Source organism: Anoplophora glabripennis, unplaced genomic scaffold, assembly GCF_000390285.2.
Source record: "Anoplophora glabripennis isolate ALB-LARVAE unplaced genomic scaffold, Agla_2.0 scaffold35, whole genome shotgun sequence".
Classification (NCBI taxonomy): Eukaryota; Metazoa; Arthropoda; class Insecta; order Coleoptera; family Cerambycidae; genus Anoplophora; species Anoplophora glabripennis.
Genome location: NW_019417117.1, coordinates 828,728 through 850,528, shown reverse-complemented (window position 1 = coordinate 850,528; position 21,801 = coordinate 828,728). Strand labels below are relative to the sequence as shown.

General features: G+C 32.5%; 1 protein-coding gene across 1 annotated transcript in view; it reads right to left on the bottom strand.

Moving 5' to 3' along the window:
- The window catches only part of LOC108912284 (probable G-protein coupled receptor Mth-like 1), a 227,511-nt gene that overhangs the window by 9,966 nt on the left and 195,744 nt on the right, over positions 1–21,801 (bottom strand). Inside the window, exon 5 of the mRNA XM_018717484.1 lies at positions 5,515–5,653. Within this exon, the coding sequence (XP_018573000.1) occupies positions 5,515–5,653 (139 nt within the window). The remainder of the gene's footprint in view (positions 1–5,514; positions 5,654–21,801) is intronic.

The following is a 21,801-nucleotide window of genomic DNA, read 5'->3' as shown; positions in this document are numbered from 1 at the left end:
AGTCAGTTTCTACGAACTAACGCAAATGTTGTCTTGCTTCATCATAACACAAATGCTTCACCACAAATTAAAACGATATCCATCAACTCTGAGTTGCTATACCTACACGCAAACCATTTTTGACACTAACTACTAAAAACCTTTTGTAGACACCACAAATAACAGGTAAATACTATCGCAACGACGATTGCAAAATCCGATTTCAGTATTCGGAGTCGCTGAGGCCACGTGGCGAATGATGCTAGAAACTACAGTTGTCCAGCTATGTAGTGGTTGAATGTACTATAACTTCAATATTTTTTTTCTTGAATTAAATACGAGAAAAATCTTATGACGAAGAGCGAAATATATGTTATTTTATACATAAAGAAACAAATGAAGGTCAAATATTTTATGTATAGAATTAATGTGTCATTACATTACAAAAATTCGAATCTAAATAATAGTAGTTTTTATCTATTTTATAATAAATATTGGAACTTCATTTGTTTTTTTTACTTATATTAACGGTACGTATATTTATAAATCGGAATCTTATTTATAGATTGTCGTATCGAATTTAATAGATACAGCATGTTTTTGAATTAATTTTGTCATTTTTATGTTGAGTCCCTATCTATTTTTAAATGTTTAACTCAAAATATTTCATATATATTTCTTATTCTTATGATTTAATATCAAATGTAGTTTCTAAATACTAAATCTTGGTTTGAATTGTTAGATTTTTTTTTCAAACTGAAAATTAAGTGAAAATTGATCAACTTTATGTCCTGATTTGAATCCAGTAGACCTTCCTTGTTCCTTGTTAGGAGACTCCCAAAATCTTATGTTGCTTTTCAGAACTAAAATAATGTGTTAATAAAGATTTTACAAAACATTTTTTTACGATATTGATTCCATTTGTCATGCTGCATCTATTCCCAAATTTTTTTGGATAAGTTGTGAATCACCCTGTATAGGAAGCAAATAAAATTTTTACTCGAAAAAATTCCTATCCGCGAGATTATTGTAAAATTATCTAAAGTATTCTAAAGGAACATAATACAAGACATTTCTCACTCATCTCGTGAGTCAAAAAATTGTATTAGGTAGCTAACTTTTCTATTTAAACTAATAAGTGCGGAAAACAGTTTTTTTGCAGGGAAAACCATCAATTTTAGCGAAAAGTGACAGCTTGTAGGGAATAAAATTATTTACAAAATGAGACTTGTTAAATTAAAATCGGTTAATAAACAAAAAAACAAAAGTGCCCATTTTTTAATTTGTAACTATCGCATTTATAGTTAAAATTTTATAAAATCTAACAAGTTGAGGGTTTTGTCATACTTTAAAAGTGTGCCAAAAGTGGGCGCTATAGGTGCAATAGTTTTCGCACAATTCAATTTGTTTATAACGGAGGCTCCAAAAGTTGTGAACTTTATGCCTCTGTACAGGCGTTAATTTTCAACCAAACATGATTCTGAAAGCGTCATTGTAATCTTAAAGATGTAATTAAGCGACCTATTAAAAAATATCACCGTTTTTTTGACATTAACATTCTCAAATTGTGCATTAAAGAAACCGTGCGTTTTTCGCTTAAAAACAATTTGAATAAAATTGTTGCTATTTATGCTACCTCACCGAAAACAGATGCAATGGATACCTGGCAAAAAAATACAAATTTAAAAAAAAATATATCGTAGCACAATTTTTTCTAAACATTAAGACTTTAATTTTTCGCAAAATAAAGTTTACGACATAAACTACGATTTCCCGTGAATTGCATTGAAAAATGTGGAAAATTAACGACTCACGAGCCCTTTAAAAAGAAGGTACTTGCTAAGTAAACTGTCCGGCGTGGTGATGGGGGAAGCTCGTCCAAGCGAGTCGCGAGATGCTTCTCGAGTGACATTTAAAATGTTTTCACATTACCTATTCTAAAATGTTTTCAGTATCAACTCATTTTTATAATTAATATATGAAATGGAACCTATTCGACTCCCAAAAATGAAATCAGTTTTATTAAATTCGTATAACTTTTAAATTACTCACTCGCTGCGCGCGTTCTTACTCAAATGCTTTGCTTTTCTAAACTTGTTTTACTATTATTATTACTAGACAACTGTCAATTTAATTGTCAATTATATCTATGTCAGACACTTTCTTGTAGTATTATTCATGAGACAGGCATAGATTTAACTGGCAAATAAATTTATTAGAAGATAAAACGAATGGCGCATAATTCTGTTTCCTAAATGTCAAAAAATCAAGAGTTAATCGAAACAAAAAAATATTTTTCGTATACCTGACACTTATTCACTTAATTGCCTCAATAATATACTTATTTCTGAAATTTTATCGCGACTGAGGAAAGTTTACAACTCAAATTAATCAAGTACCATTACTTTCTTTGTTCAAAAGTTGCAAATTATGGTTCCCAATATTTTTCGAGTTTATCTCAGATGTAGAGGCAAGGTAATCACATAAAACCCATATTTTGTTTTGAACTCTGGTTATAGTCCAAGAATTATTTTCTATGGATTAACAAACATCGACGTTGAGTGAATCAGAAACTCTGACCACTTTCAAACATACTCCATTTGAAACTACTTTTATCCGAAACCACACATTTCACAAATTTTTAACAGCCTATATCAGAAAACGAAGCGTTACTTGTGCACACGTTTATGCCCATTTTATAATTAATTAATGACGTAGAACTCGCAATTACAGTTTGCTCATCGGCATTTTAGTACCGTGCATATTGAATCGTAAATATTTAGTTGATTTTGAATTACCGGAAAAACGCAGAACAATCCTAAATCCATAAATCCAACGACGTAAGCATAAACCGCCTTAAAAAACGTCTTAAAACCAGACACTGCATCCATCCGCTTACATTTGATGAACCATTAATTTTAATTATTTTAATGTTCCGCATTAATTGCCATTTTACTATTGCGAACGGGAAGATGTTTATCTGCAGAATAATATAAAATACCACACGCGTATTAAAAGGAAAAAATAACGGGCTATTAACGGAGCTCCGCTCATTTGCTTCCACAGCGTTTGTAAATACACTAAATGCAATATGCGGAATGGAAAAGCTGAAACCGATTTTAATTCAACGGTGGAATGATAATGCGAACAGGATATTTATATGTAACGCTTTTGTATTAGTGCGGTATAAAAATTCTTTATTTCTCACCTCGTAAATTCATCCTGATTATTTACATGTAAGATTTACTGGTCATTTGTTTTATTAAGATGCAGTTTAGGTGAGATGTAACAATGAATGGTCATTGCTGCTTATTCATAGATGTAGTAGCATATCACCTATACTATACAGGGTGTTATTTAAGTAGCGGCCAAACTTCAAGAGATGATTTTTTGAGTGATTCTAAGAAAAGTTTATGTAAACATTGGTCCGGTAATGCTTCGTTTTCAAGATACAGGGTGTCAAACTTTGTTTAAAAATCGTTTTTTTTGTAAAAATCTTAATAATTCTTTAGCCGATTTTGTTGAAATTTGGCCTTGTTATGTATGGCAAAAAGGGGCTAATTTAGATTAAAATTATTAAATCTATAGTAGGATCATATTCGATGTAAAGTTATAAATCATTGCCTGTCAAGGGATCCAGTGCAGTACAGTTTCAAGGGGTTTAGAAATTGAATGATTTCTTTATGCATTATGAAGGGATGAAGGGACTCAATTCACGTCTGGCACCCTGTTCCTACAAAAGTCCCTTTATTCTCATAACCTATTTATTTTAAATATAATTTATTATAAATCCAATTAGTTTTTTAAATTCCGCATATGTACTACATTTCACCTCTGTACGCGTCACTGTTGTCTACTTGTTTTTTGGAGGCGGTCTCTGATTTACGACCAAGCTCGCCAGGTTAGTATTTGACGTATAACCGACCACTTCGTACACTTGATGCACTTGGGTGACTACAGCTATTACCAGAACACAGTGCGTATGAAGTGGTATTTCAGATTTTATATTCAATTTCAATTTAAATTTGAAATGATTCTTCTTACGCTTCCTAAAAATGATGACACGATTTTCCTTTCATAAAAGATCGACAATTTTTTGCTCTACTTTGTATTGAATACGATCCTACTATAGCGACGTCTCGGGGGACACCTGAACCAATATTTTTTACTAGAAAATTTGCAATACTGACTTTTTTGAAACTTTTATAATTTTTTTGCATTAAGTAACTAAAAATACAACTTTTTTTCTCTCGAAATTTTTTTCGTATCTTGCGTCCTTTTTAGAGAAAAAAAAATAAAAATCACTTTATTGCATGTCCATGGGCAACAAAAAAACATTTCTTAATAATTAAGTATCTAATAAAACACAAAATTGTTTTTAGCTAGCATTAATGTTTATAACAATTTCTAAGACTAGAATAGACTATTGATATGGAAAAAATAACAGGTTTTTCATAGTTTGGTAGTTTAATTTTTTTATGTTGTCGAGGCATTAGTCCGCAGAGTAGTTGTTTTCTAACAACATCATCAGTTTCAGTTTGTTAAGAAACATACATATTCTAAGAAATGAGTATTTTTTTCCATAAATGGGCGCGGAAAAATGTAGATTCTTTATAGTTTCTTAATTAGATATAATTGAATATGCACATAATTCTTAGATTTAAATTAAAAAGTTTGCATACCAACATTTCCGCACTATAAAAGTTAATATAGATAAACATAATCATCTTCCTTTTTGTCCCCTTATTTCTATACTACAATGCACGTTTGTCTAGCGTCCAAAGAATGGCTGCAGGATAACGATATCACTCACCTCTGACCCTTTACATACATTGAAGAACTTCCGTTCCATTCATAGCATAATGGAAGCGTCATTTTTTCAAATTGCATTCAAAGACAAGTGTATAGATCTGGCTAGTTCTCTGATGATTTGTCATATCACTTTGAATGCATTTAAACAGGATGCAACAGTGATTTAATTTTAGAGGATAATAAACAAAGAAACTAGATATTTTGCGTCTCCTAGGGACCCTGCGATTCTTCAAAATTGATACGGAGACAGTTGAAACACAATCTTCAACTTGGTAGAAATCAATTACATCACCATCACCATTATATTATATAAAGTATATTCAAAATCGGACAGTACTTTGGCTAACGGACGAGTTGTTTTATTTAATTCACTTTTAATAATAAATAAGTTAAATACACATAATTTCGTTTCTTTACCGAATGGAATCTGTCACCAGTAATGTGAAGTCACACGTGTAGCTTTGAGGCTTTATAATCTATGTGATATATTGACTTACTGTCGTAAAAGTAAAAAAACTATTCCATTAAATAAATTTGCTTATTGGGCAATAAAACAAAATTCATAACTGAATTTCTTCGTTCAAAGTAATTTTCTAGGATATCCTGGTGAAATTGACCGAGCCACATCTATTTGCTTAAGCAATCTTCTCCGTCATCGAGAAGACTTTGTGGTTAAATATCGATTTTATCGAACTTAATAGATCAGAAATGCGGAAGTCTTACCTTTCCGAGGTTGACTTGACCAGTTCTCTCTTCCATAGACCGCAAGTCAATTCTCTGGCGGTGAGACCGAACAACAGCAGATTGATGAACAGCAAAGTACCGATCGGGCCGTAGAAAAAGGTGAGCTTCTCTACATCGCCTGAAAAAAAAAAGAAATAACACTGAATTACTTATGAACAAACTTGCATGGGTGTTACTTAATTCGACAACCAATCTTCTACAGAATTCACATTTTTTTTAATCGAATAAGTAGTCAACCTATAACGGTGTCTTTGAGTTGCATTTAAATCTTGTCTACGCCGTCACCAGGCAGCACCCGAAAACGGTTATATGTGCTAATCAATGTAGCCTTTTGTTACCTTTTCAAATGAACTGTTTAAAATAATTTTATAAAAACAGATTGCTTTTGCATTATAGTGCGACATGTTAATTTAAAGTAACCATACATTTTTGATGATGGACTGAATGAAACGTTGAATGTTAAAAAAATATACATTTTTGCACGATTTATTAACTAATATTTACAGTCAAGATTATGCATACATAAAATTAATTTATAATTTAAAATAATTATTTCTGCTGTTTTATAAAATTATATATTTACTATTTATTAAATCACTGTGTTTAGTTTGCGAATCTCACCTGAAATTGATCTAGTTTAGGTGAACTACATAGTATCAATACGCATGATGTGATATGACAACAGAGCACTTCAGCACAACTAGAATTTTATTTTATTACTTTTATTATAGTTTTCTGCTTATCGGTTTACGAGAAAATATGTATACGGTAGGCAATTTCTCGACTTTCTGCGTGAAGCATTTTGTTACGGTGTGTTTGTGTGTCCTCATTATTCAACTTTTGTGTGATATGAAAAAACATGTAGGATTCGAATCAAGAAAGAGGAAAGACTAGCGCCCGCAGTTGTTCGAGGTTATAGAGTGGTATACAAATTACGAAAAAAAAAGGGTAAAGAAATTCAGTGATACACAATGAACTTAAGTATATGATATGTGTTTCTAAATGTCAAAGGTGCCCCAGACTAAGTATGACCACTAATCAAATATACACCCTACGCGAAAAAATTGAACTTTATTGGTCGACATTTCCATAGCTGTCTTGATAAATAAAGTTGTCTATGGTAAATGCAATAATAAAATCATTTAGCGTGTAGAAAAATTATTTAACGATTATTATCAAAGGAAGCTGTGATATTCATCCTCGGATGTAAATGTTTCTAAAACATTAGAAATACCTATTTAAGATCTCTAATTAAAGATAAGTTCTAGTTACTTACAAAGTAAAAAAGAGTAACAAAAAACAAAAGAAAAGTAGATATTTCGTATCAAGGTAATTTTAAAAAAGAGTTCTACGAACAGATTTTTTTATTTTTCAATAGCAAGTACCAAATTGAATAATGATACTTCAACTGGTTTAAATGATTATTATTGTTCATGTTTTTTTTATATTAATTTTGATCAAGAAACACCCTGTAGAAGTTTGACAGTTGAATTAAGGTACAACCTGTACAATGTAGAAATCGTGCAATATCATACAAATGAAATCCAGTTTGAACCAATAAATAACGTCGCTACTACAGCATTTTTTTTTGTTAACACTTCTTTCAGTGTATTTATTGTATTTTCCATCTACAGTAATTGTTTCAAACAAACGTCTATATAAAACCTTTGGTATATTAATATATTACTTGAACTGTTGCAAACAAATGCTTATTAGAGCTTGTAACGTTTGGTAGATTATATGGTTTTAATTCGTTGTTAATTTATAGGAGGGATTTATTTCCCTATTTCACAAAAACTTCAAAGATGTGCATAAGCATCATAAATAAGTGAAAGCAAAACAAAGCAGGAAATCGAGAACGTAAATTACAAATTAATTATTTTTCCAATCATCGGGCTGGTGCAAATATTTTATTGCAAGCTGGATATCGTGGAAAAATTATGGACTATTTGTCTCCAAATTTCTCTCCGGAGGTATAGAAAGCATAGAAAAAATAACTCAACTTATGAGTGTTTTTGAAACATCAAAATATTTTCATATAACGTCTGAAATGGAGTCGCTTTTCATTTTTTGATTGTTGTGTGCAAAAAATTATTTAACATTTTACACAAATGTTTTAAAAAATGTAACTAATTGTCTTTGATTAAGGTGCCATATTATTTTCGCCCGGGTAAAACTTCATGAACTTAATTACTTCACGTCGAATTTTACTTGAAAGTGGCTGATTCATTCTTTCCGATTGTATCTGTTCAGTATTTCCGAACGTAAGTAAATTAATATGACATCTAAAAAGTGACACTTTTCGTTGGAAATAATAATAATAGTCCAAACGTATTTACAAGACAATGGTAAGGTAAGGAACTTAGCACAGATCATTAATGAATACAATAAATAGCAAAGGACATGGGGCCTGTTTTTTGAAAGTACTTTTCAACTTTTCATTTTTTGGGTTAGGTATTTTCTGTTTTACAATTTTTATGGATTGAAAAATGAAGAATCCCTAGTGCTTGAAAGTTTTTTTTATCTTGGGAAGCCATTAAATATAACCCAGTAAATGAAAAAAAAAAATTGTAAAAAATTCGTTTCAGATTGAAACTTGGTTTAATCATTAGTTAGTTAAAATAAACTTTATACATAAAAAATGTCATTTCCTGAATTTTTTTACATAAAAATATTGTTTTTTAAGAAAATTGTTTATTGGTACCATTGTGAAAAATTATTTCTCGAAAAAATGCGAAAAATTTTTTTTTCAAAATTAATAGTTTATAATAAATTAATAATTAATTATTGCAAAATGAACCGTGCAGTTGTTATTATTTTCATGCGCTACGCCATATTAACAAAAAACGTTAAAATTGGTCCACAATTACCGAAGATATCGCAAAATTTTCGGGCAGTTAAGATTTGAAGTCTCGGAACGTTTCTGTCTTATTTCCCCCACCACATTCTAGGTGTAAAAATGTATTCGAGGACGTTTTTTAAAGGGTTAAAAATTACTATAAAATACATTTTTTTCGACATCTTTAACCGTTATTATGAAGTTTAAGGAATGATTGATTTATTCCCGAAATTGCAAGTCTTAATGTTTAAGGGTTGATTGATTTATTCCCGAAATTGCAAGTCTTAATGTTTATAAATAAACAAATGATGAATTAAAAAAAAACCACTTTGTCGGTTAAAAATGGTCCTAGAACAATTTTTTTTTAATTCGTGAAAAATTACCAGGATTACGAATATCAAAGCGACTTTAAAAAATGTAATTCTTCGCAATGTCATTAACGAAAAACGTTATAAATAAATTACATTATTTATTTATACACCGTTTTGAGGAGGTTAGCCTACGAAATTACAATTTACAATTGCAATCTTGAAAATATAAGTCAAAACGAAACAAATGAGCCCTCATAAGGCCCTTTATTATAACGCTAACAATCACGTTTTTGCAATTGAAAAAATGCTATTCTAATAAACAAATGCAAAAACTCGTAAAAAAATTAATACTTTTTTACCAAATTTTCAGGGTTTCTTAAGGGTAACAAAATACAACTTCTACTGCAGTTTAGAGATGATTTATGCTCCTTTCTTCTATTTATAGCAAATTCAAATTTCACTGTTTTTTTTTTGCAATTATTTAAACAAATTGTTAATGGATTTTAATTTAGCAGGTCTCAAATGAAGCGTTTTTTGAAAACCTATAAGTATAAACAAAAGCAAAAACTCCTGTTGGAGAGAATTTTTGGTAATTTTTAAATTATAATCATTGTTTAAACAATGATCTTGTTGTTTTAAACCGCTACTTTTTGGGAACTATTATTTCTTTTTGCCTAAACTAACGATTAAACCATGTTTCAATCTGAAACGAATTACCTTTTGATTTACATGTATTACAAATTTCATTTACTTGGGCTAATATGTAATAAAACATACAGGGCGTCCAAAAAATTTTAAAATGTGAAATTTTCCCTAAACGGAGCCTTTAATTTTTGTTTTCCTTAAAAACTCTATTTATCTCTATCAAAGTTGTTTGTGTTGAGAACTAAAGAAATGCTTAAATACGGGGTTAGGCAAAAAAGAAAATCACATTTTGCAATTAAGAAGACGCGACTTTCAACTATCTTACTTAAAGCGGACAGAAATTTAAAAAATAAGTAAACTCATATTTTAAATTCACGCCCTTGGAAATGAGTTCGTAAAACTGCAATGTTCTTTTAAATATAAAATTTTATATAGGGAGTCAACCAACACATTTAACCCTCAGAATACGAAACGGACTTCACGTATTTAATTTACAGTTTTTTTTGTTGTAATTATTGTGTTGAACTAAATCAGGCTACGTACCAGTACTGACACGTTTGCAACAAGACACCACGTCTTTGAAAAGCAACCTAATTCAGCTTTGCGCTAACAGCTGCTTAATCAGAAGCCTTAATGCGATCTATTAAAGCACTCTTCAGATAATGACCTTTAACGTCTCATAGTTCGTCCGCATTGCTAATTTAACTTAACTAAAAAGGAAGTGGATGTTTAAAAAGAGAATAGGACACTTGGAAAAAGCGATACGGTCCATTGGACGCTTTTAGCAGTCGTTCTTAAATTACGGGAGACGGGAAAGGGCAAGACGAATTTTTATTAAATGTTAGGTGGGACGACGTTACTGATTTATGTAAGTGAGTGTGGGTTTGTTGCGTCTTTTGATAATGCGGATACTCTTTGTTCTCAATATAAAGTGTGGGCCGGTAGTTTATGCCACTTTATCGCGATGAGGATGACATATTTTCGTAACGGTATCTGTAATCCTACATACAAAAAAAAATCGTTTTGCGATAAATGTCATACATTTCCTTACAACGCTTTTTGAAAACAAATGTTAAAAAAAATTTTAATGCATCATTGAAACTGAAAAACGGTGCTGCAAATTAATATTCTTATACTTTCACATTTTTAGAAAGCAAAATATACACTGTCCCAGAATGATGGAACAAAATTCATATTTTTTTTCCAGTTCAGATAAAAAAAAATCGCTGAAACAGGTCAATTGGTAAATAGAATCACTTTTCTGCAATATTTTCTATTTTTTTAAGCCACAGATCTATAACATTACCGACATTTTTTTGAATAGGACGCTCTATATTTTATAGTATAAATAGATAGCTCCGAATTCAGCGATATAAGGTTATACCTACTTTTCTTTTTGTCATAGTTGTCAAAACATTTAAAAAATTGTCTTTTATGTCGTACTGACGACTATGTCAAACAATCATAGTCTCTTCTGCACTTTAAAAAACGTACTTACTGTTTATTAATCTTTTTCTATGTTATAACAACAATAAGTAACAATTTTGTATTTTTTTTTTCGATCTACTCTAAAAAATGTAACCTTTCTTTTCAGAGAAATAGATATATTTTTTAATTTTTAATAAGAAAGTTACAACAATTTCAAATTTGTTGTTCACCCCCTAAACAGAGATTTTAACGAAAACCTCGAAACAGGTCAATTTAATTTTGTCAATTTGTTTACATAAATCATATTTTTAATTCTTTTTGAGTAAATATGATTTTCTTATAAATAAAAAATATAGTTAAAAAATAGCACGGAATCACTTGCGAAATATTTGTTTTTTATCATAAGTAATTTCCATTTTGTTTCATTTCAAAATATTGATTAGAGTAGATTGAAAAAAAATACAAAATTCATTCGTTTTCTGCTTGTTAATTTTTTTAAATTTCTGAAATCTTCCCTTAACTTCTAGCCTTCCTAACTCTGTTAATTTTAATAGTACAAGAAAAAGTCAAGATACCATTTTTATGTAGAAATATATGCTTTACAACTTTTTTTTTCTAGCCCTTACCCCTTTTGAGTTATCTTGAAAAATTCCTTTGTTTTATTTTTTTTCACCCTTGGCTGGGGGTCGAACAAATAATTATTGTCACTTATTGTTATAATATACCTCAAACTAACTCATATCAAAAATTCAGGCAAGTTGACCAAAATTTCGATTTATAGGCTTATTTAATTGGACTATTATGATTGAATGCGGAGATAAAATCCGTACTCAACAGGAGGTATGGGACTTACTTCACCATAAGTATCTAGACCAGAGAATTAGTCGAGCTACAATAAGTAAAATATCCAAAAAGTTTGAAGAAACCGGAATTATAAAAGATTTACCTGGATCACGAACGTGAAGAACGGTAAGCGAATATGACCATCAAAATGTGCTGCTCGCTGTTACTGAAAATCCTCACTCACCCAATAGATCTATCTCACAATCAGCCAACTTCAAGTTGTCGAAGTTCTCAGTTCACAGAACTCTGAAGTCTCAAAAGTGGCATCCTTACAAAGTTAACATCTTACAAGAACCATGGGCAGATGACACAGACAGAGATTACAGTTTTGCGAGGAAATTAGACATTTATCTGAAAGTCAACCCAACTTAAAAAATCACATAATTTTCACTGACGAAGCAACTTTTTGTTTAAACGGATCCGTGAACAAGCAAAACACTAGCTTTTGGAGCCCAGAAAATCCGCATTGGATACAAGAAAAACATACACAACGGCTGAAAAAACGAATGTTTGGGTTGGAATAGTAGGAAATCACATACTGGGGCCTTATTTCTCTGAGGGCAATTTGACAGGCGACATTTAACTGGATTTTTTACGTTTTCAGCTGATTCATTCCAGCCTTGGAATTCATTTTTCCTAACCCTAATGAGCACGTTATGCCCGCTGGTGATGTCAGGTTCCAACAAGATGGTGCCCCTCCACATTTTCGCCTCGATTTAAGAAATTACCTTAATGAAGTTTTCCCAAATCGATGGATAGGCAGAAGAGGGCCTTTTGAATGGCCATCACGCTCCCCTGACTTAACCCCACTAGATTTTTTTGAGGGATTATCTAAAAAGCAAAGTGTATGTGAACAGACCAGACACTATCGAAGGATTGAAAAATCGTCAGAAACATAACACCAAATATTATTCAAAATGTAATTGATAACTTTGAACACCGAATTGGGCATTGTACAACGGTTAATGGGGGCCACTTTGAACATTTGCTGTAATAAAACTAAAAGCAGTATAAATTATTGTTTTCATTTAATTCCTCCATTTTTTAACAACTATGGCAAAAAAGTAGGTATAACCTTATATCGCTGAAATGGTCTTTAAAAGGGCTATCTATTTATAGTATAAAATATACAGCGTCCTATTAAAAAAAATGCCGGCAATGTTATATGTCTGTTAAACGCGGCTCAAAAAAAGAAAAGAAAATATTACAGAAAAGTAACAATTTCTATTTACTAATTGACCTGTTTCAGCGTTTTTTTTTTTAATTTCAACTGGAAAAAAATATGAATTTTGGAACACAGTTTTGCCTTTATGTAATCATCCTGTAGATGCAACGATATAATCTGGTATAAAATGAATACCGCGTGAATAAACTTCTCTAACTTAAAAGCTTTTCTGATTTAAATTCGGATTTGTTGCTATTCATGTTCGCTTGTACCAATCAAATTTATTCGATGTATTCTGGAAACACGGCAAAAAGTTGATTGGATATCCTCCGAGTCCAGCTTACCATCAAGTGTCTGTCTGACCGTAAATACGTAATAATGATAGTCTTTACATTGAGCAAGATGATTGCAAAATTATCACAATATAGTTACTCTGCCGTGCAATTATACGATATTAAAATGGTAGTCATTTTTTTAAGTAATGGTTAAATAACATCTCGGAGGTCTCCACCGATTAAGTTAATTGAGGTATAAAATCTGTATACAGGGTGTAGTTCTCAACTTCACATAATAATATCAAAGGAAAACAAGTTTGGTGTACAGTACTTCAAAGGCTTTTTACTTTATTTGCGTATTCAGTTATTTTGATTGAAAATGAGAAAGAACTTCTTTTAAATGAAACACCCTGTATATGTATAGATTCGACAATTTGGAGAGCTAAGAGCAATAAAAGAACAATAGATTTTATCTGCTGTGATTTCATTTCGTTTTCAATTTAAATATTTCATTCAGAAACGGCTAAAATTTTTTATTATGTACGTTTTTAAATCTGAGCAAATTATTTCCAAATATATACAGAATGTTTCATTTAAAATATCAAAGTTGATGTTCTTTCGTTCAGGATGCTCGATTTTTTACTTACTTTACTTTTTTACTTTTTTTCCTGATCGTCAAGTTTGACGTTAAAATTCATAGCCATATTCATTATCAACCCTTTAAAATGCTTCAATTGAACTTTACTTACTGTCCATTAATGCTCTTGGTACACTCACACCGTATACCAAATTTGGTGGACATGTCTGTCGCTGATCTGAAGCTTCGCATCGATCAATTTATTCAATAGGTACGTATTTAGCGGCACCCTAATGCCTGCCCTGTCGGCCTGGCGTGCCAGGAACGTTGGTAATGTATTTAATTGTCATTTGTGCGTGTGTGTGAGATTGAAGCTTTGCTTGGTCGAATGTATAGCACGTTTTTGGGAAAAATGAATCCAGGAAGTTTTCCTTGGAACAATCCTAAAACGCTGAAACTCCTTTTATAAACAAAATTGATAACGGATCATGATCTGTTTCCCTTTAACGTGATATAATGTTGTTAATGACCACATGGACTTGTTTTCCTGTCCCTAGCAAATGCCTTCAGACAATTTTCCTAGATCAATGATAATCCAACTACAAGGAAGTTTGTGTGAGCGAGACAGAAGCCAATTTAATTGTATTAAGTTCCGCGTAAGTTAGAGATCTTGATGCATCAGGTACAAAAAGGCCACGTTAAATAAATTTTAATTTGCGTTCAGGTAGACATATGCCCGAAGGTAAACCGACAAGCAGCAATTTATGTAGTGGGCAGTCTACCCGCATTGATTGTGATCTATAACGAGGCTATAAAGCGATTAAGCAGATCTTGGTGTAAAATAACTCAAGTTGGTAACACTTTGGAGGGCGGTTGGTCAGTGAGAGAGTTTTCTTTTTGAGTTTTTTTTTTATAATTACTCACAGACATATCTGCGATTCGCGTTCGAATACTTTAAAAAATATTGTTTATAACAACGTTCTTGATCTGTTAAATTCGCTCTATTACTAAAACTCTGATTATTATTAACAGATGTTTTTCCGATTTGCACGCATATGACACGAAAGGAAACGCCTAAGTTAGAAATTGGCAAATCAAGAAATGAAACTTCAGCGCTGGTTGTCTCGCTTTTTGTACACCATAGAAAGGGGCGCTTGTAACAATAGAAAGTTCTAAGTGTTCGGGCGTAGGCTGAATATATTACCGGTACATTAAGGGAAATAAATAGCACATTACGATTTCTATGCAAAATTATTTTGTTTTTTGTTTTCACATGACGTGAAAATAAAAAGTTAATTCTGCATCCAACATTAGTAAAAAACCGAGCATTTTTTTTATGGATAGATCGGGATTAAAATGCAAAAGTTGAACTAGACTATCAACGACTGGTGGCAAACCAAAGGACAACTGGCGTGTTTGACATTATATCGAAATTTGGGTTATGAGACGTTTAAATTGCTTAATATGTATTTGACTTTAACTGCATACAAAATAAGTTAAAAATCCTTCTAAAATTTCAAGTACATATACGGATATTATACCATACAGTCTTTGAGATATTCGTGCCCCACGTTGGGCGCCATCTCGTGTTTCATCATTTTCTCTTGGTGTTTCGGACATTTGGGCCCCACGTTAGGCGCCATGTCGTCTTTCACCATTATTATTTCGTGTTCCTGGGACTTTCGTCTCCCGTTCGGTGGCAAAGAGGTGCTGGCTGATTGTAATCCATCGAATGTTCCTGGAAATTTGATCAAGGATCTAATTTATTTTCTTTTCTATTCTTGCATACCCTCGGATGGCAAGATTTGAAAACTTGAGCACTTCGATCAAGGTTACTTTCCTGTCTATACCACTGTATTTGTGGCCTATGCCTTGTCTAGCACTGGTTTTGTGGGTCTCCTGCGAGTACCTGGAATTTGGAAACTTCTAGGACCTTGTGTAGGTCTCCTGAGAGTACCTATTGTTTTTAAAGCTTCTAGGAACTTGATGGTATCTAGCACAAGATTGGACAATGTCTGGGTGGTTTAGGCTCTAGAACTTCAGACCAAGAAAAAAATTGAAAAAACTGTTTTAACAATGAAGATAAAATTTTTTTTTATGGATGAAATATGTATTTATAATAAACAGTATATAATTTTTAGAGGACAATATGTAATGCAGCTTTAAATTTTGAATCGTACTACACATACTGGACATATTCCGAGTCCTGAATTGCAACGCACCAGGGTAGACGTTCAATCATATTTCTTGATGGGTGCGCAGAGGTCTCATAGTGAAGTCCGCGTTAGGTCTGGGTAATTGACTTCTATGAATTTGTGATGGGCTTGTAATCTGACGTGGTCGTGTGGTTTTGCACTATGGTTCCCCATTTCGAATTTTATTTTAAAAATACAAATCTAGACTCATTTTTTCAACTACTCTGCGGCGCATAGTCGATGGCTGCTCTGACAACATGGGCCTCTATCGGTATCGCCTGTTGCAGCTTCGGTGTTTGGGGCAGCTGAGAGCTTCTTTGAGAACTTTTCGAAACATAGACGAATACTGCAACTTTTTCGAGCAGCACCCTCTGCTTCTCGTGAATTGTAGTGTAGGTCCATAGAAGTGGGCCTTTACTTCGGTTCGGATTAGCCCTGTGTACAGTGGTTGAAGACGCCTTCGTGGTTTCGATTGGAAAGTTAAGCGAAAATTTGAAATCTGCTCGGAGCTTGGAATACAACAGTATCTTATTTTATGAGAAAGAAATTATTATTATTCTGATTCGTCATAAGCATATTGCACGATGTGACTATCAAATTCTTCAAGTCGCAAATTGGTCCGACTGCCAACCGGCGCCCTCTTAACGAATGCCATTCACCGACTGTTCTATTAGTGCCATCGTGTCCGCTTATTTATAGACCCGTAGAACGGGAATAGTCAACCGGTAGCCAGGCCAGCGCATTTGTGCGATTTTTTTTTTTTTTTGGCCTGTCCGACGGACCGCACGAGTTGACTCATCTCTCTATGTGGTGTTGCGTAGGTTATGGTTAATTAAATCATTTTGAACCCTCGCTGCTCATCTGCATGGGCTTCGGGTGCAACGATCTCCTTTGCGACATGTGGGATGGTCGTAAATCTAAGCTTTTTCTTCCAATAAGACTAGCAGAAAAGGAGACCGTCTGGATATCAAATTAACGATTAATAAACTATGTGTGTCTACAGGGTGGTCCCTTTGGTGACGCCGACGGTGCTACCAATTTGGAACAAAAAAAAACGAATGGCATGTACTCAACTTCAACGACTATAGTTATCATTTTAACTGGTGGTTGACAGGGTCAATAAAAAAAACTGGGATATCATTAAACAAATATAGCGCAGTTTTGATTTGTGCAATATTAGAAAGTGCTAGAAATAGAGTATTGCGGGATTGCCTTTTCTTCACATTACATAAAACAGACTGACCCATTCTTGCTACAACATATCTTTTTAAGTATTGAGCAAAGAATAGACAAAGGTAATGAAGTAAAAACAAAATGAAGTAACCAAATAAGGAATTAATTGATAAATATAAATGATTTTTCCATTTTTCAGAGTACTGTCATTTATTTTTCCCAAATAGTTGAGTGTTTAGTTCAGTTGATTTGAAATATATGTCGCACCAATAAAAATTACATCTATAGTCTGTTTAGAAATGAAAGAGAGTAATAAAAGCTTATTATGTATGCAAATCGTAAATAAATGTAGTACTGGTGCTTATATTCAATATTTTTATATTATGTATTTTCGGTATAGGGGAGGTGTACTTTTAAAAAAACTTTGTATGACCGGGTTGTACTAAATTGTAGCAGGTAGCTAAAATTTAATCCCCGACAATCCGTCTTTGTCTATGCCAATTCAATTTCTCGGTCCATTTCTCTTATAAGTAAACAATATAAAAACAGCATTTCAAAACATGAGGCTACTTTAAGCATCATAACCGGGTTAAGAGGGTTTTTAGTAATTCAAATAAAATTATTCAATATTATTATCAAAATATTTATTTAAATTTAATGAATAGACTTTTATTCCACACAAAAATATATATGTATTTTGAATATTCAATTTATGGTGAGTAAATGTAGTGTTGTATAAATGTACAATAAAGAAAATAAAAAAGTAGGTATATTAAAATTCATCCTCTGAATATTCTGATGAATTATCTTCGCCTCCTAGATTGATAACGATAGGTTCCACAGTAACGTCAATTAAATTATCGAGTTCCCATATTTTCTCCTCTTCTTTTTGTACATGATGTATACATCTTTGCCAGTTATCTGCAGTTACTCGTTCCAAGGAATTTTTAACAAAATATTCACGTCACTTAATTTAAACGTCGTATTATTTCGCGCTACATCTCCTTTTACCTGCGCCCAGACTAATTCGATTGGGTTAAGTTTACAGTGATAAGGTGGTAACCTAGTACCGTTATTTGTTGGTAGGATTTTGGTGTTTCAATGCATTAAATACACTTAATATAATAACCTTCTCATTCTGAGACAGCACACATCTTTTCACGCGTTTAGCAGGTACGTAATCTGATAAGCTCGACATTTTACGCAAACAATATTATATCCACTGGCACAATAGTCACTAAACACAAGTCGAATTTTACACTACTGCACTAGCACGTCTTCGTATATTCAGCTCTAAGACTGGATTGATCTGTCACAATACACTGGCTCCTGCCCTATGATGTATCCAGTAAAATATACCCATGTACACCCATTACCTGTTAGCATTAGTGTTACCCGATAATTACCTGAAACGAAATATTACCACGCCCATAGCCGGTTCTTATCTCGGGGTTTTATTACTCTCTTTCATTTCCAAACAGACTATAATGTTTTCCCAAAAGATAAAAAAGTTGTCAGTTTTAAACTCGCAATCAGTTTAACCATCATTGATGGTTTTTTAAATAACGTTACCGCTCTAATTTGAAACACCTTGTATAATTACTAAGTAACATAAAAGTTCTGTGTTTAAATTTCTCTGTATCCGAAAAAGAAAAATTTTCATTTATTTAATTTATAAGGTATTTAGCCACCTGTGGAAAAATTTAAAAAAAATAAATAAATAATGTTATTTTTGTGAAAATAGTTTTATCTAATCAAAAATCTCACAGTGAAGCAGATAAATACAAAATACACACCACTATATATCGAGCACTTAAAAAAATATGTATTTTTGCGAAAAAAACATTTTCAATTTAAAAAAATTAATAAAGACACAAAATGTATCCTTTAATTGATTTTTAACATTATCAATCATTCGGATCATAATGAAAGAAATATCGCAGCGGTTTGAACTCTTGAGGGTTTCTTTGGGACACTAATGTTAAAAAAAATCCAAAAATATTTTCAATTTATTTTTTAGTTGTAAAGTTATCTCAAGTTTAGTGAAAATCTTAAAATATGCAATACAAGCGCTAAAACGTAAAAAAATATTAATTATTAGATACTCAACAAAAAATTACGAAAAGATTATTTTAACAAATTTTTTCAGATTGTTTTACAATTATTTACTACGTGAGTCAGTTTTTTTCTTTTTTTAAAGAACGAAATATTTACGTATAGCACTCCCTTCTGTTTTACTTAAGAATAAAAAAAAAGAAGAGCTTTTGAGACAAATGAACTTCACAGTACTAAAGATAATAGTTCGACTTATCGTCAGTAAAAATTTGTAATTTTTTTATCAACTACCAACAAAATTACGATGAGTATCAATTTTGTAGGCAGAAAACCGTAGTTTTCAACATTTTCATTAATAACTAAAAAATGAGATAACGAAACTAATTGAAATTTTAGCACACAATAAAGTAATAGTGAGGATATATATGGTTCAAATTACAAATTATTTTGTCCCTACGTTTTCTTAATATTGGTTTCCAAAGTCAGGGGTCTATTTCATTTATTTCGATAGTAGTCGAAAAGCAGCCCCAATGTTCCATGTTGGCCATTCATCAATTATTCGAATATTAAAAGAAAATAAAATGCGTCCCTATAAAATGAAACCAACTCAGGAGCTCATGGAAGACGATTTTGATAGGAGAACGTATTTTTGTAAACAAATGATGGCTATGTTAGATAACAATGTGATCCAATTAGAACATGTTTTGTTTTCTGATGAGTGCACCTTTACTATTCACGGTCATGCTAATCGTAAAAATTGCCACTATTGGTCTAGGGAAAATCCTCAGTGGATTACAGAAGAACATACGCAATACCCTGAAAAGGTTAATGTTTGGGCAGGAATTATTGGAGATCACATCATATGTCCCTTTTTCATCCTGATCCAGCAAACCCACAAGTTCCAGCGAATACGATATGGTCTCAGCAAGATGAAGCATCGCCCCATTACCAAATCAATGTCCGGCAGTATCTCAACCGAATATTTCCAAATCGCTGGATAGGGAGGCGAGAATCGATGGAATGGCCAGTACGATCTCCTGGTCTGACACAATTAGACTTCGTCTTATGGGGATATGTCAAATCTAAACCCCTCGACTTCGCTGACTTAAGAGGACGAATAACGCTTAGATCGGTCACGCCTGAGATGTTGAATAACGTTAGAAGAAATTTCTATAATTTTGAACATCTCCTACATTGACATTGACATTTTTTTTCTTTTTTACATTATCAATAAACAAACAGTATTACTTATTAGTTTTTGAGTGTGTTGTAGCAAATATCTGTAATCAAATAATTTTTTTTATGCAATAAATCTGAAAACACTTAATATTTCCGAAACAGTTGAAGATAGGTATAGGATATTGTACATGAAATATGTCTAGAATTTTCTGTAACATCCAAAAACTGAATAATATACAGGGTGTTGCATTTAAAATAAAAAAGTTGGTACTGACCACTGTTACATGACACACCCTGTATAGTTTTTATTGAAAAAAAAAATGCGCAACTAAAAATACCAAACGACGTGTCCGAGCGTTTTTCCGCCCCCATTTATTTATTACTGAATTTATTCCATTTGGCTGATACACACTGTATGTATTAAGAAAATATAAATCAGTCTCCCAATCAATTCTCATATCCGAAGGCAACAACTGCCCTTTCATTTCCTACGAAATGAGAGAATATATCATTTGTCCACAATCACCGCGTAATACATCATTCAAATCATAACCTCTCTAGTTTTACTATTGCCAGCGGCGTCTTGGAATTGGTTTTCGATTGAATTTTCTCCCTCCCCTCCCCCTTACTATATCACCACAGCACGCGCTCCCTGTTTTTCGAGAGTATATATTTGGTTCCGATAACTTCAAACAAACGAGACCGCTTGATATTTAAATAACGTCGAATGTAAATCATACGAGAAAAATTCCTTACGTGAAAATATTAGCGTCCATCTTAAATATAACTTTCCCATACATCATGACACATTATCAGGAATGCGGAAATAAATTCCTGATTTATTTAAACAGGTTCGACTTTTTTTATTCGAGTGTGCCGCGAAAAAAACAAACGAAGTCCAATGACTTTGATAGGTATGTACCTACTCAGTTGAGAGACAGATAAATCCAATTACTTTGGATATAAGAAGTGCAAGAAGTAGGAATGCTCAGAATAAAAAATACAGGGTGTTAAAAAAAGAGTGTAAAATATTTCAGGAGGTAATAGTATGAACCAAAATAAGCAGAAGTCTTAATAAACATGGGTCCGCAAAGTAACGGTTGCGAAGATATGGACGTTCGTTTTTCAAACATTTTATTTTATTAGGAATAAACCGACAAAGGAAGCTTTTAACAAACAAAAAACAAAGTTACAGAAGATGTTCAAAATGCCCTCCGTCCATTTCCAAGCAGGCACGACATCTTCGTCTCAACGATATTCGAACTCTTTCGAAAACACCCTCCTTGGTTTGGATTTCTTGACACTTTTGATTAATCCGTAGCTGCAGCTCTTCCAGGCTATTTACAGGAGTACCATACACTAATGTCTTCAAATATCCCCAAACAAAGAAATCTAGAGGGTTCAGATCAGGCGATCTTGGAGGCCATAAAACAGGTCCGGCCCTTCCTACCCATCTATGTGGAAAAGTTTGGTGTAAATGCTCTCTAACGGCCATGGAAAAATGAGCTGGAGCACCATCATGCTGGAACCACATTTGTTGCCTCTGATTCAAAGGAATGTCTTCCAAAAACTCATACAGTG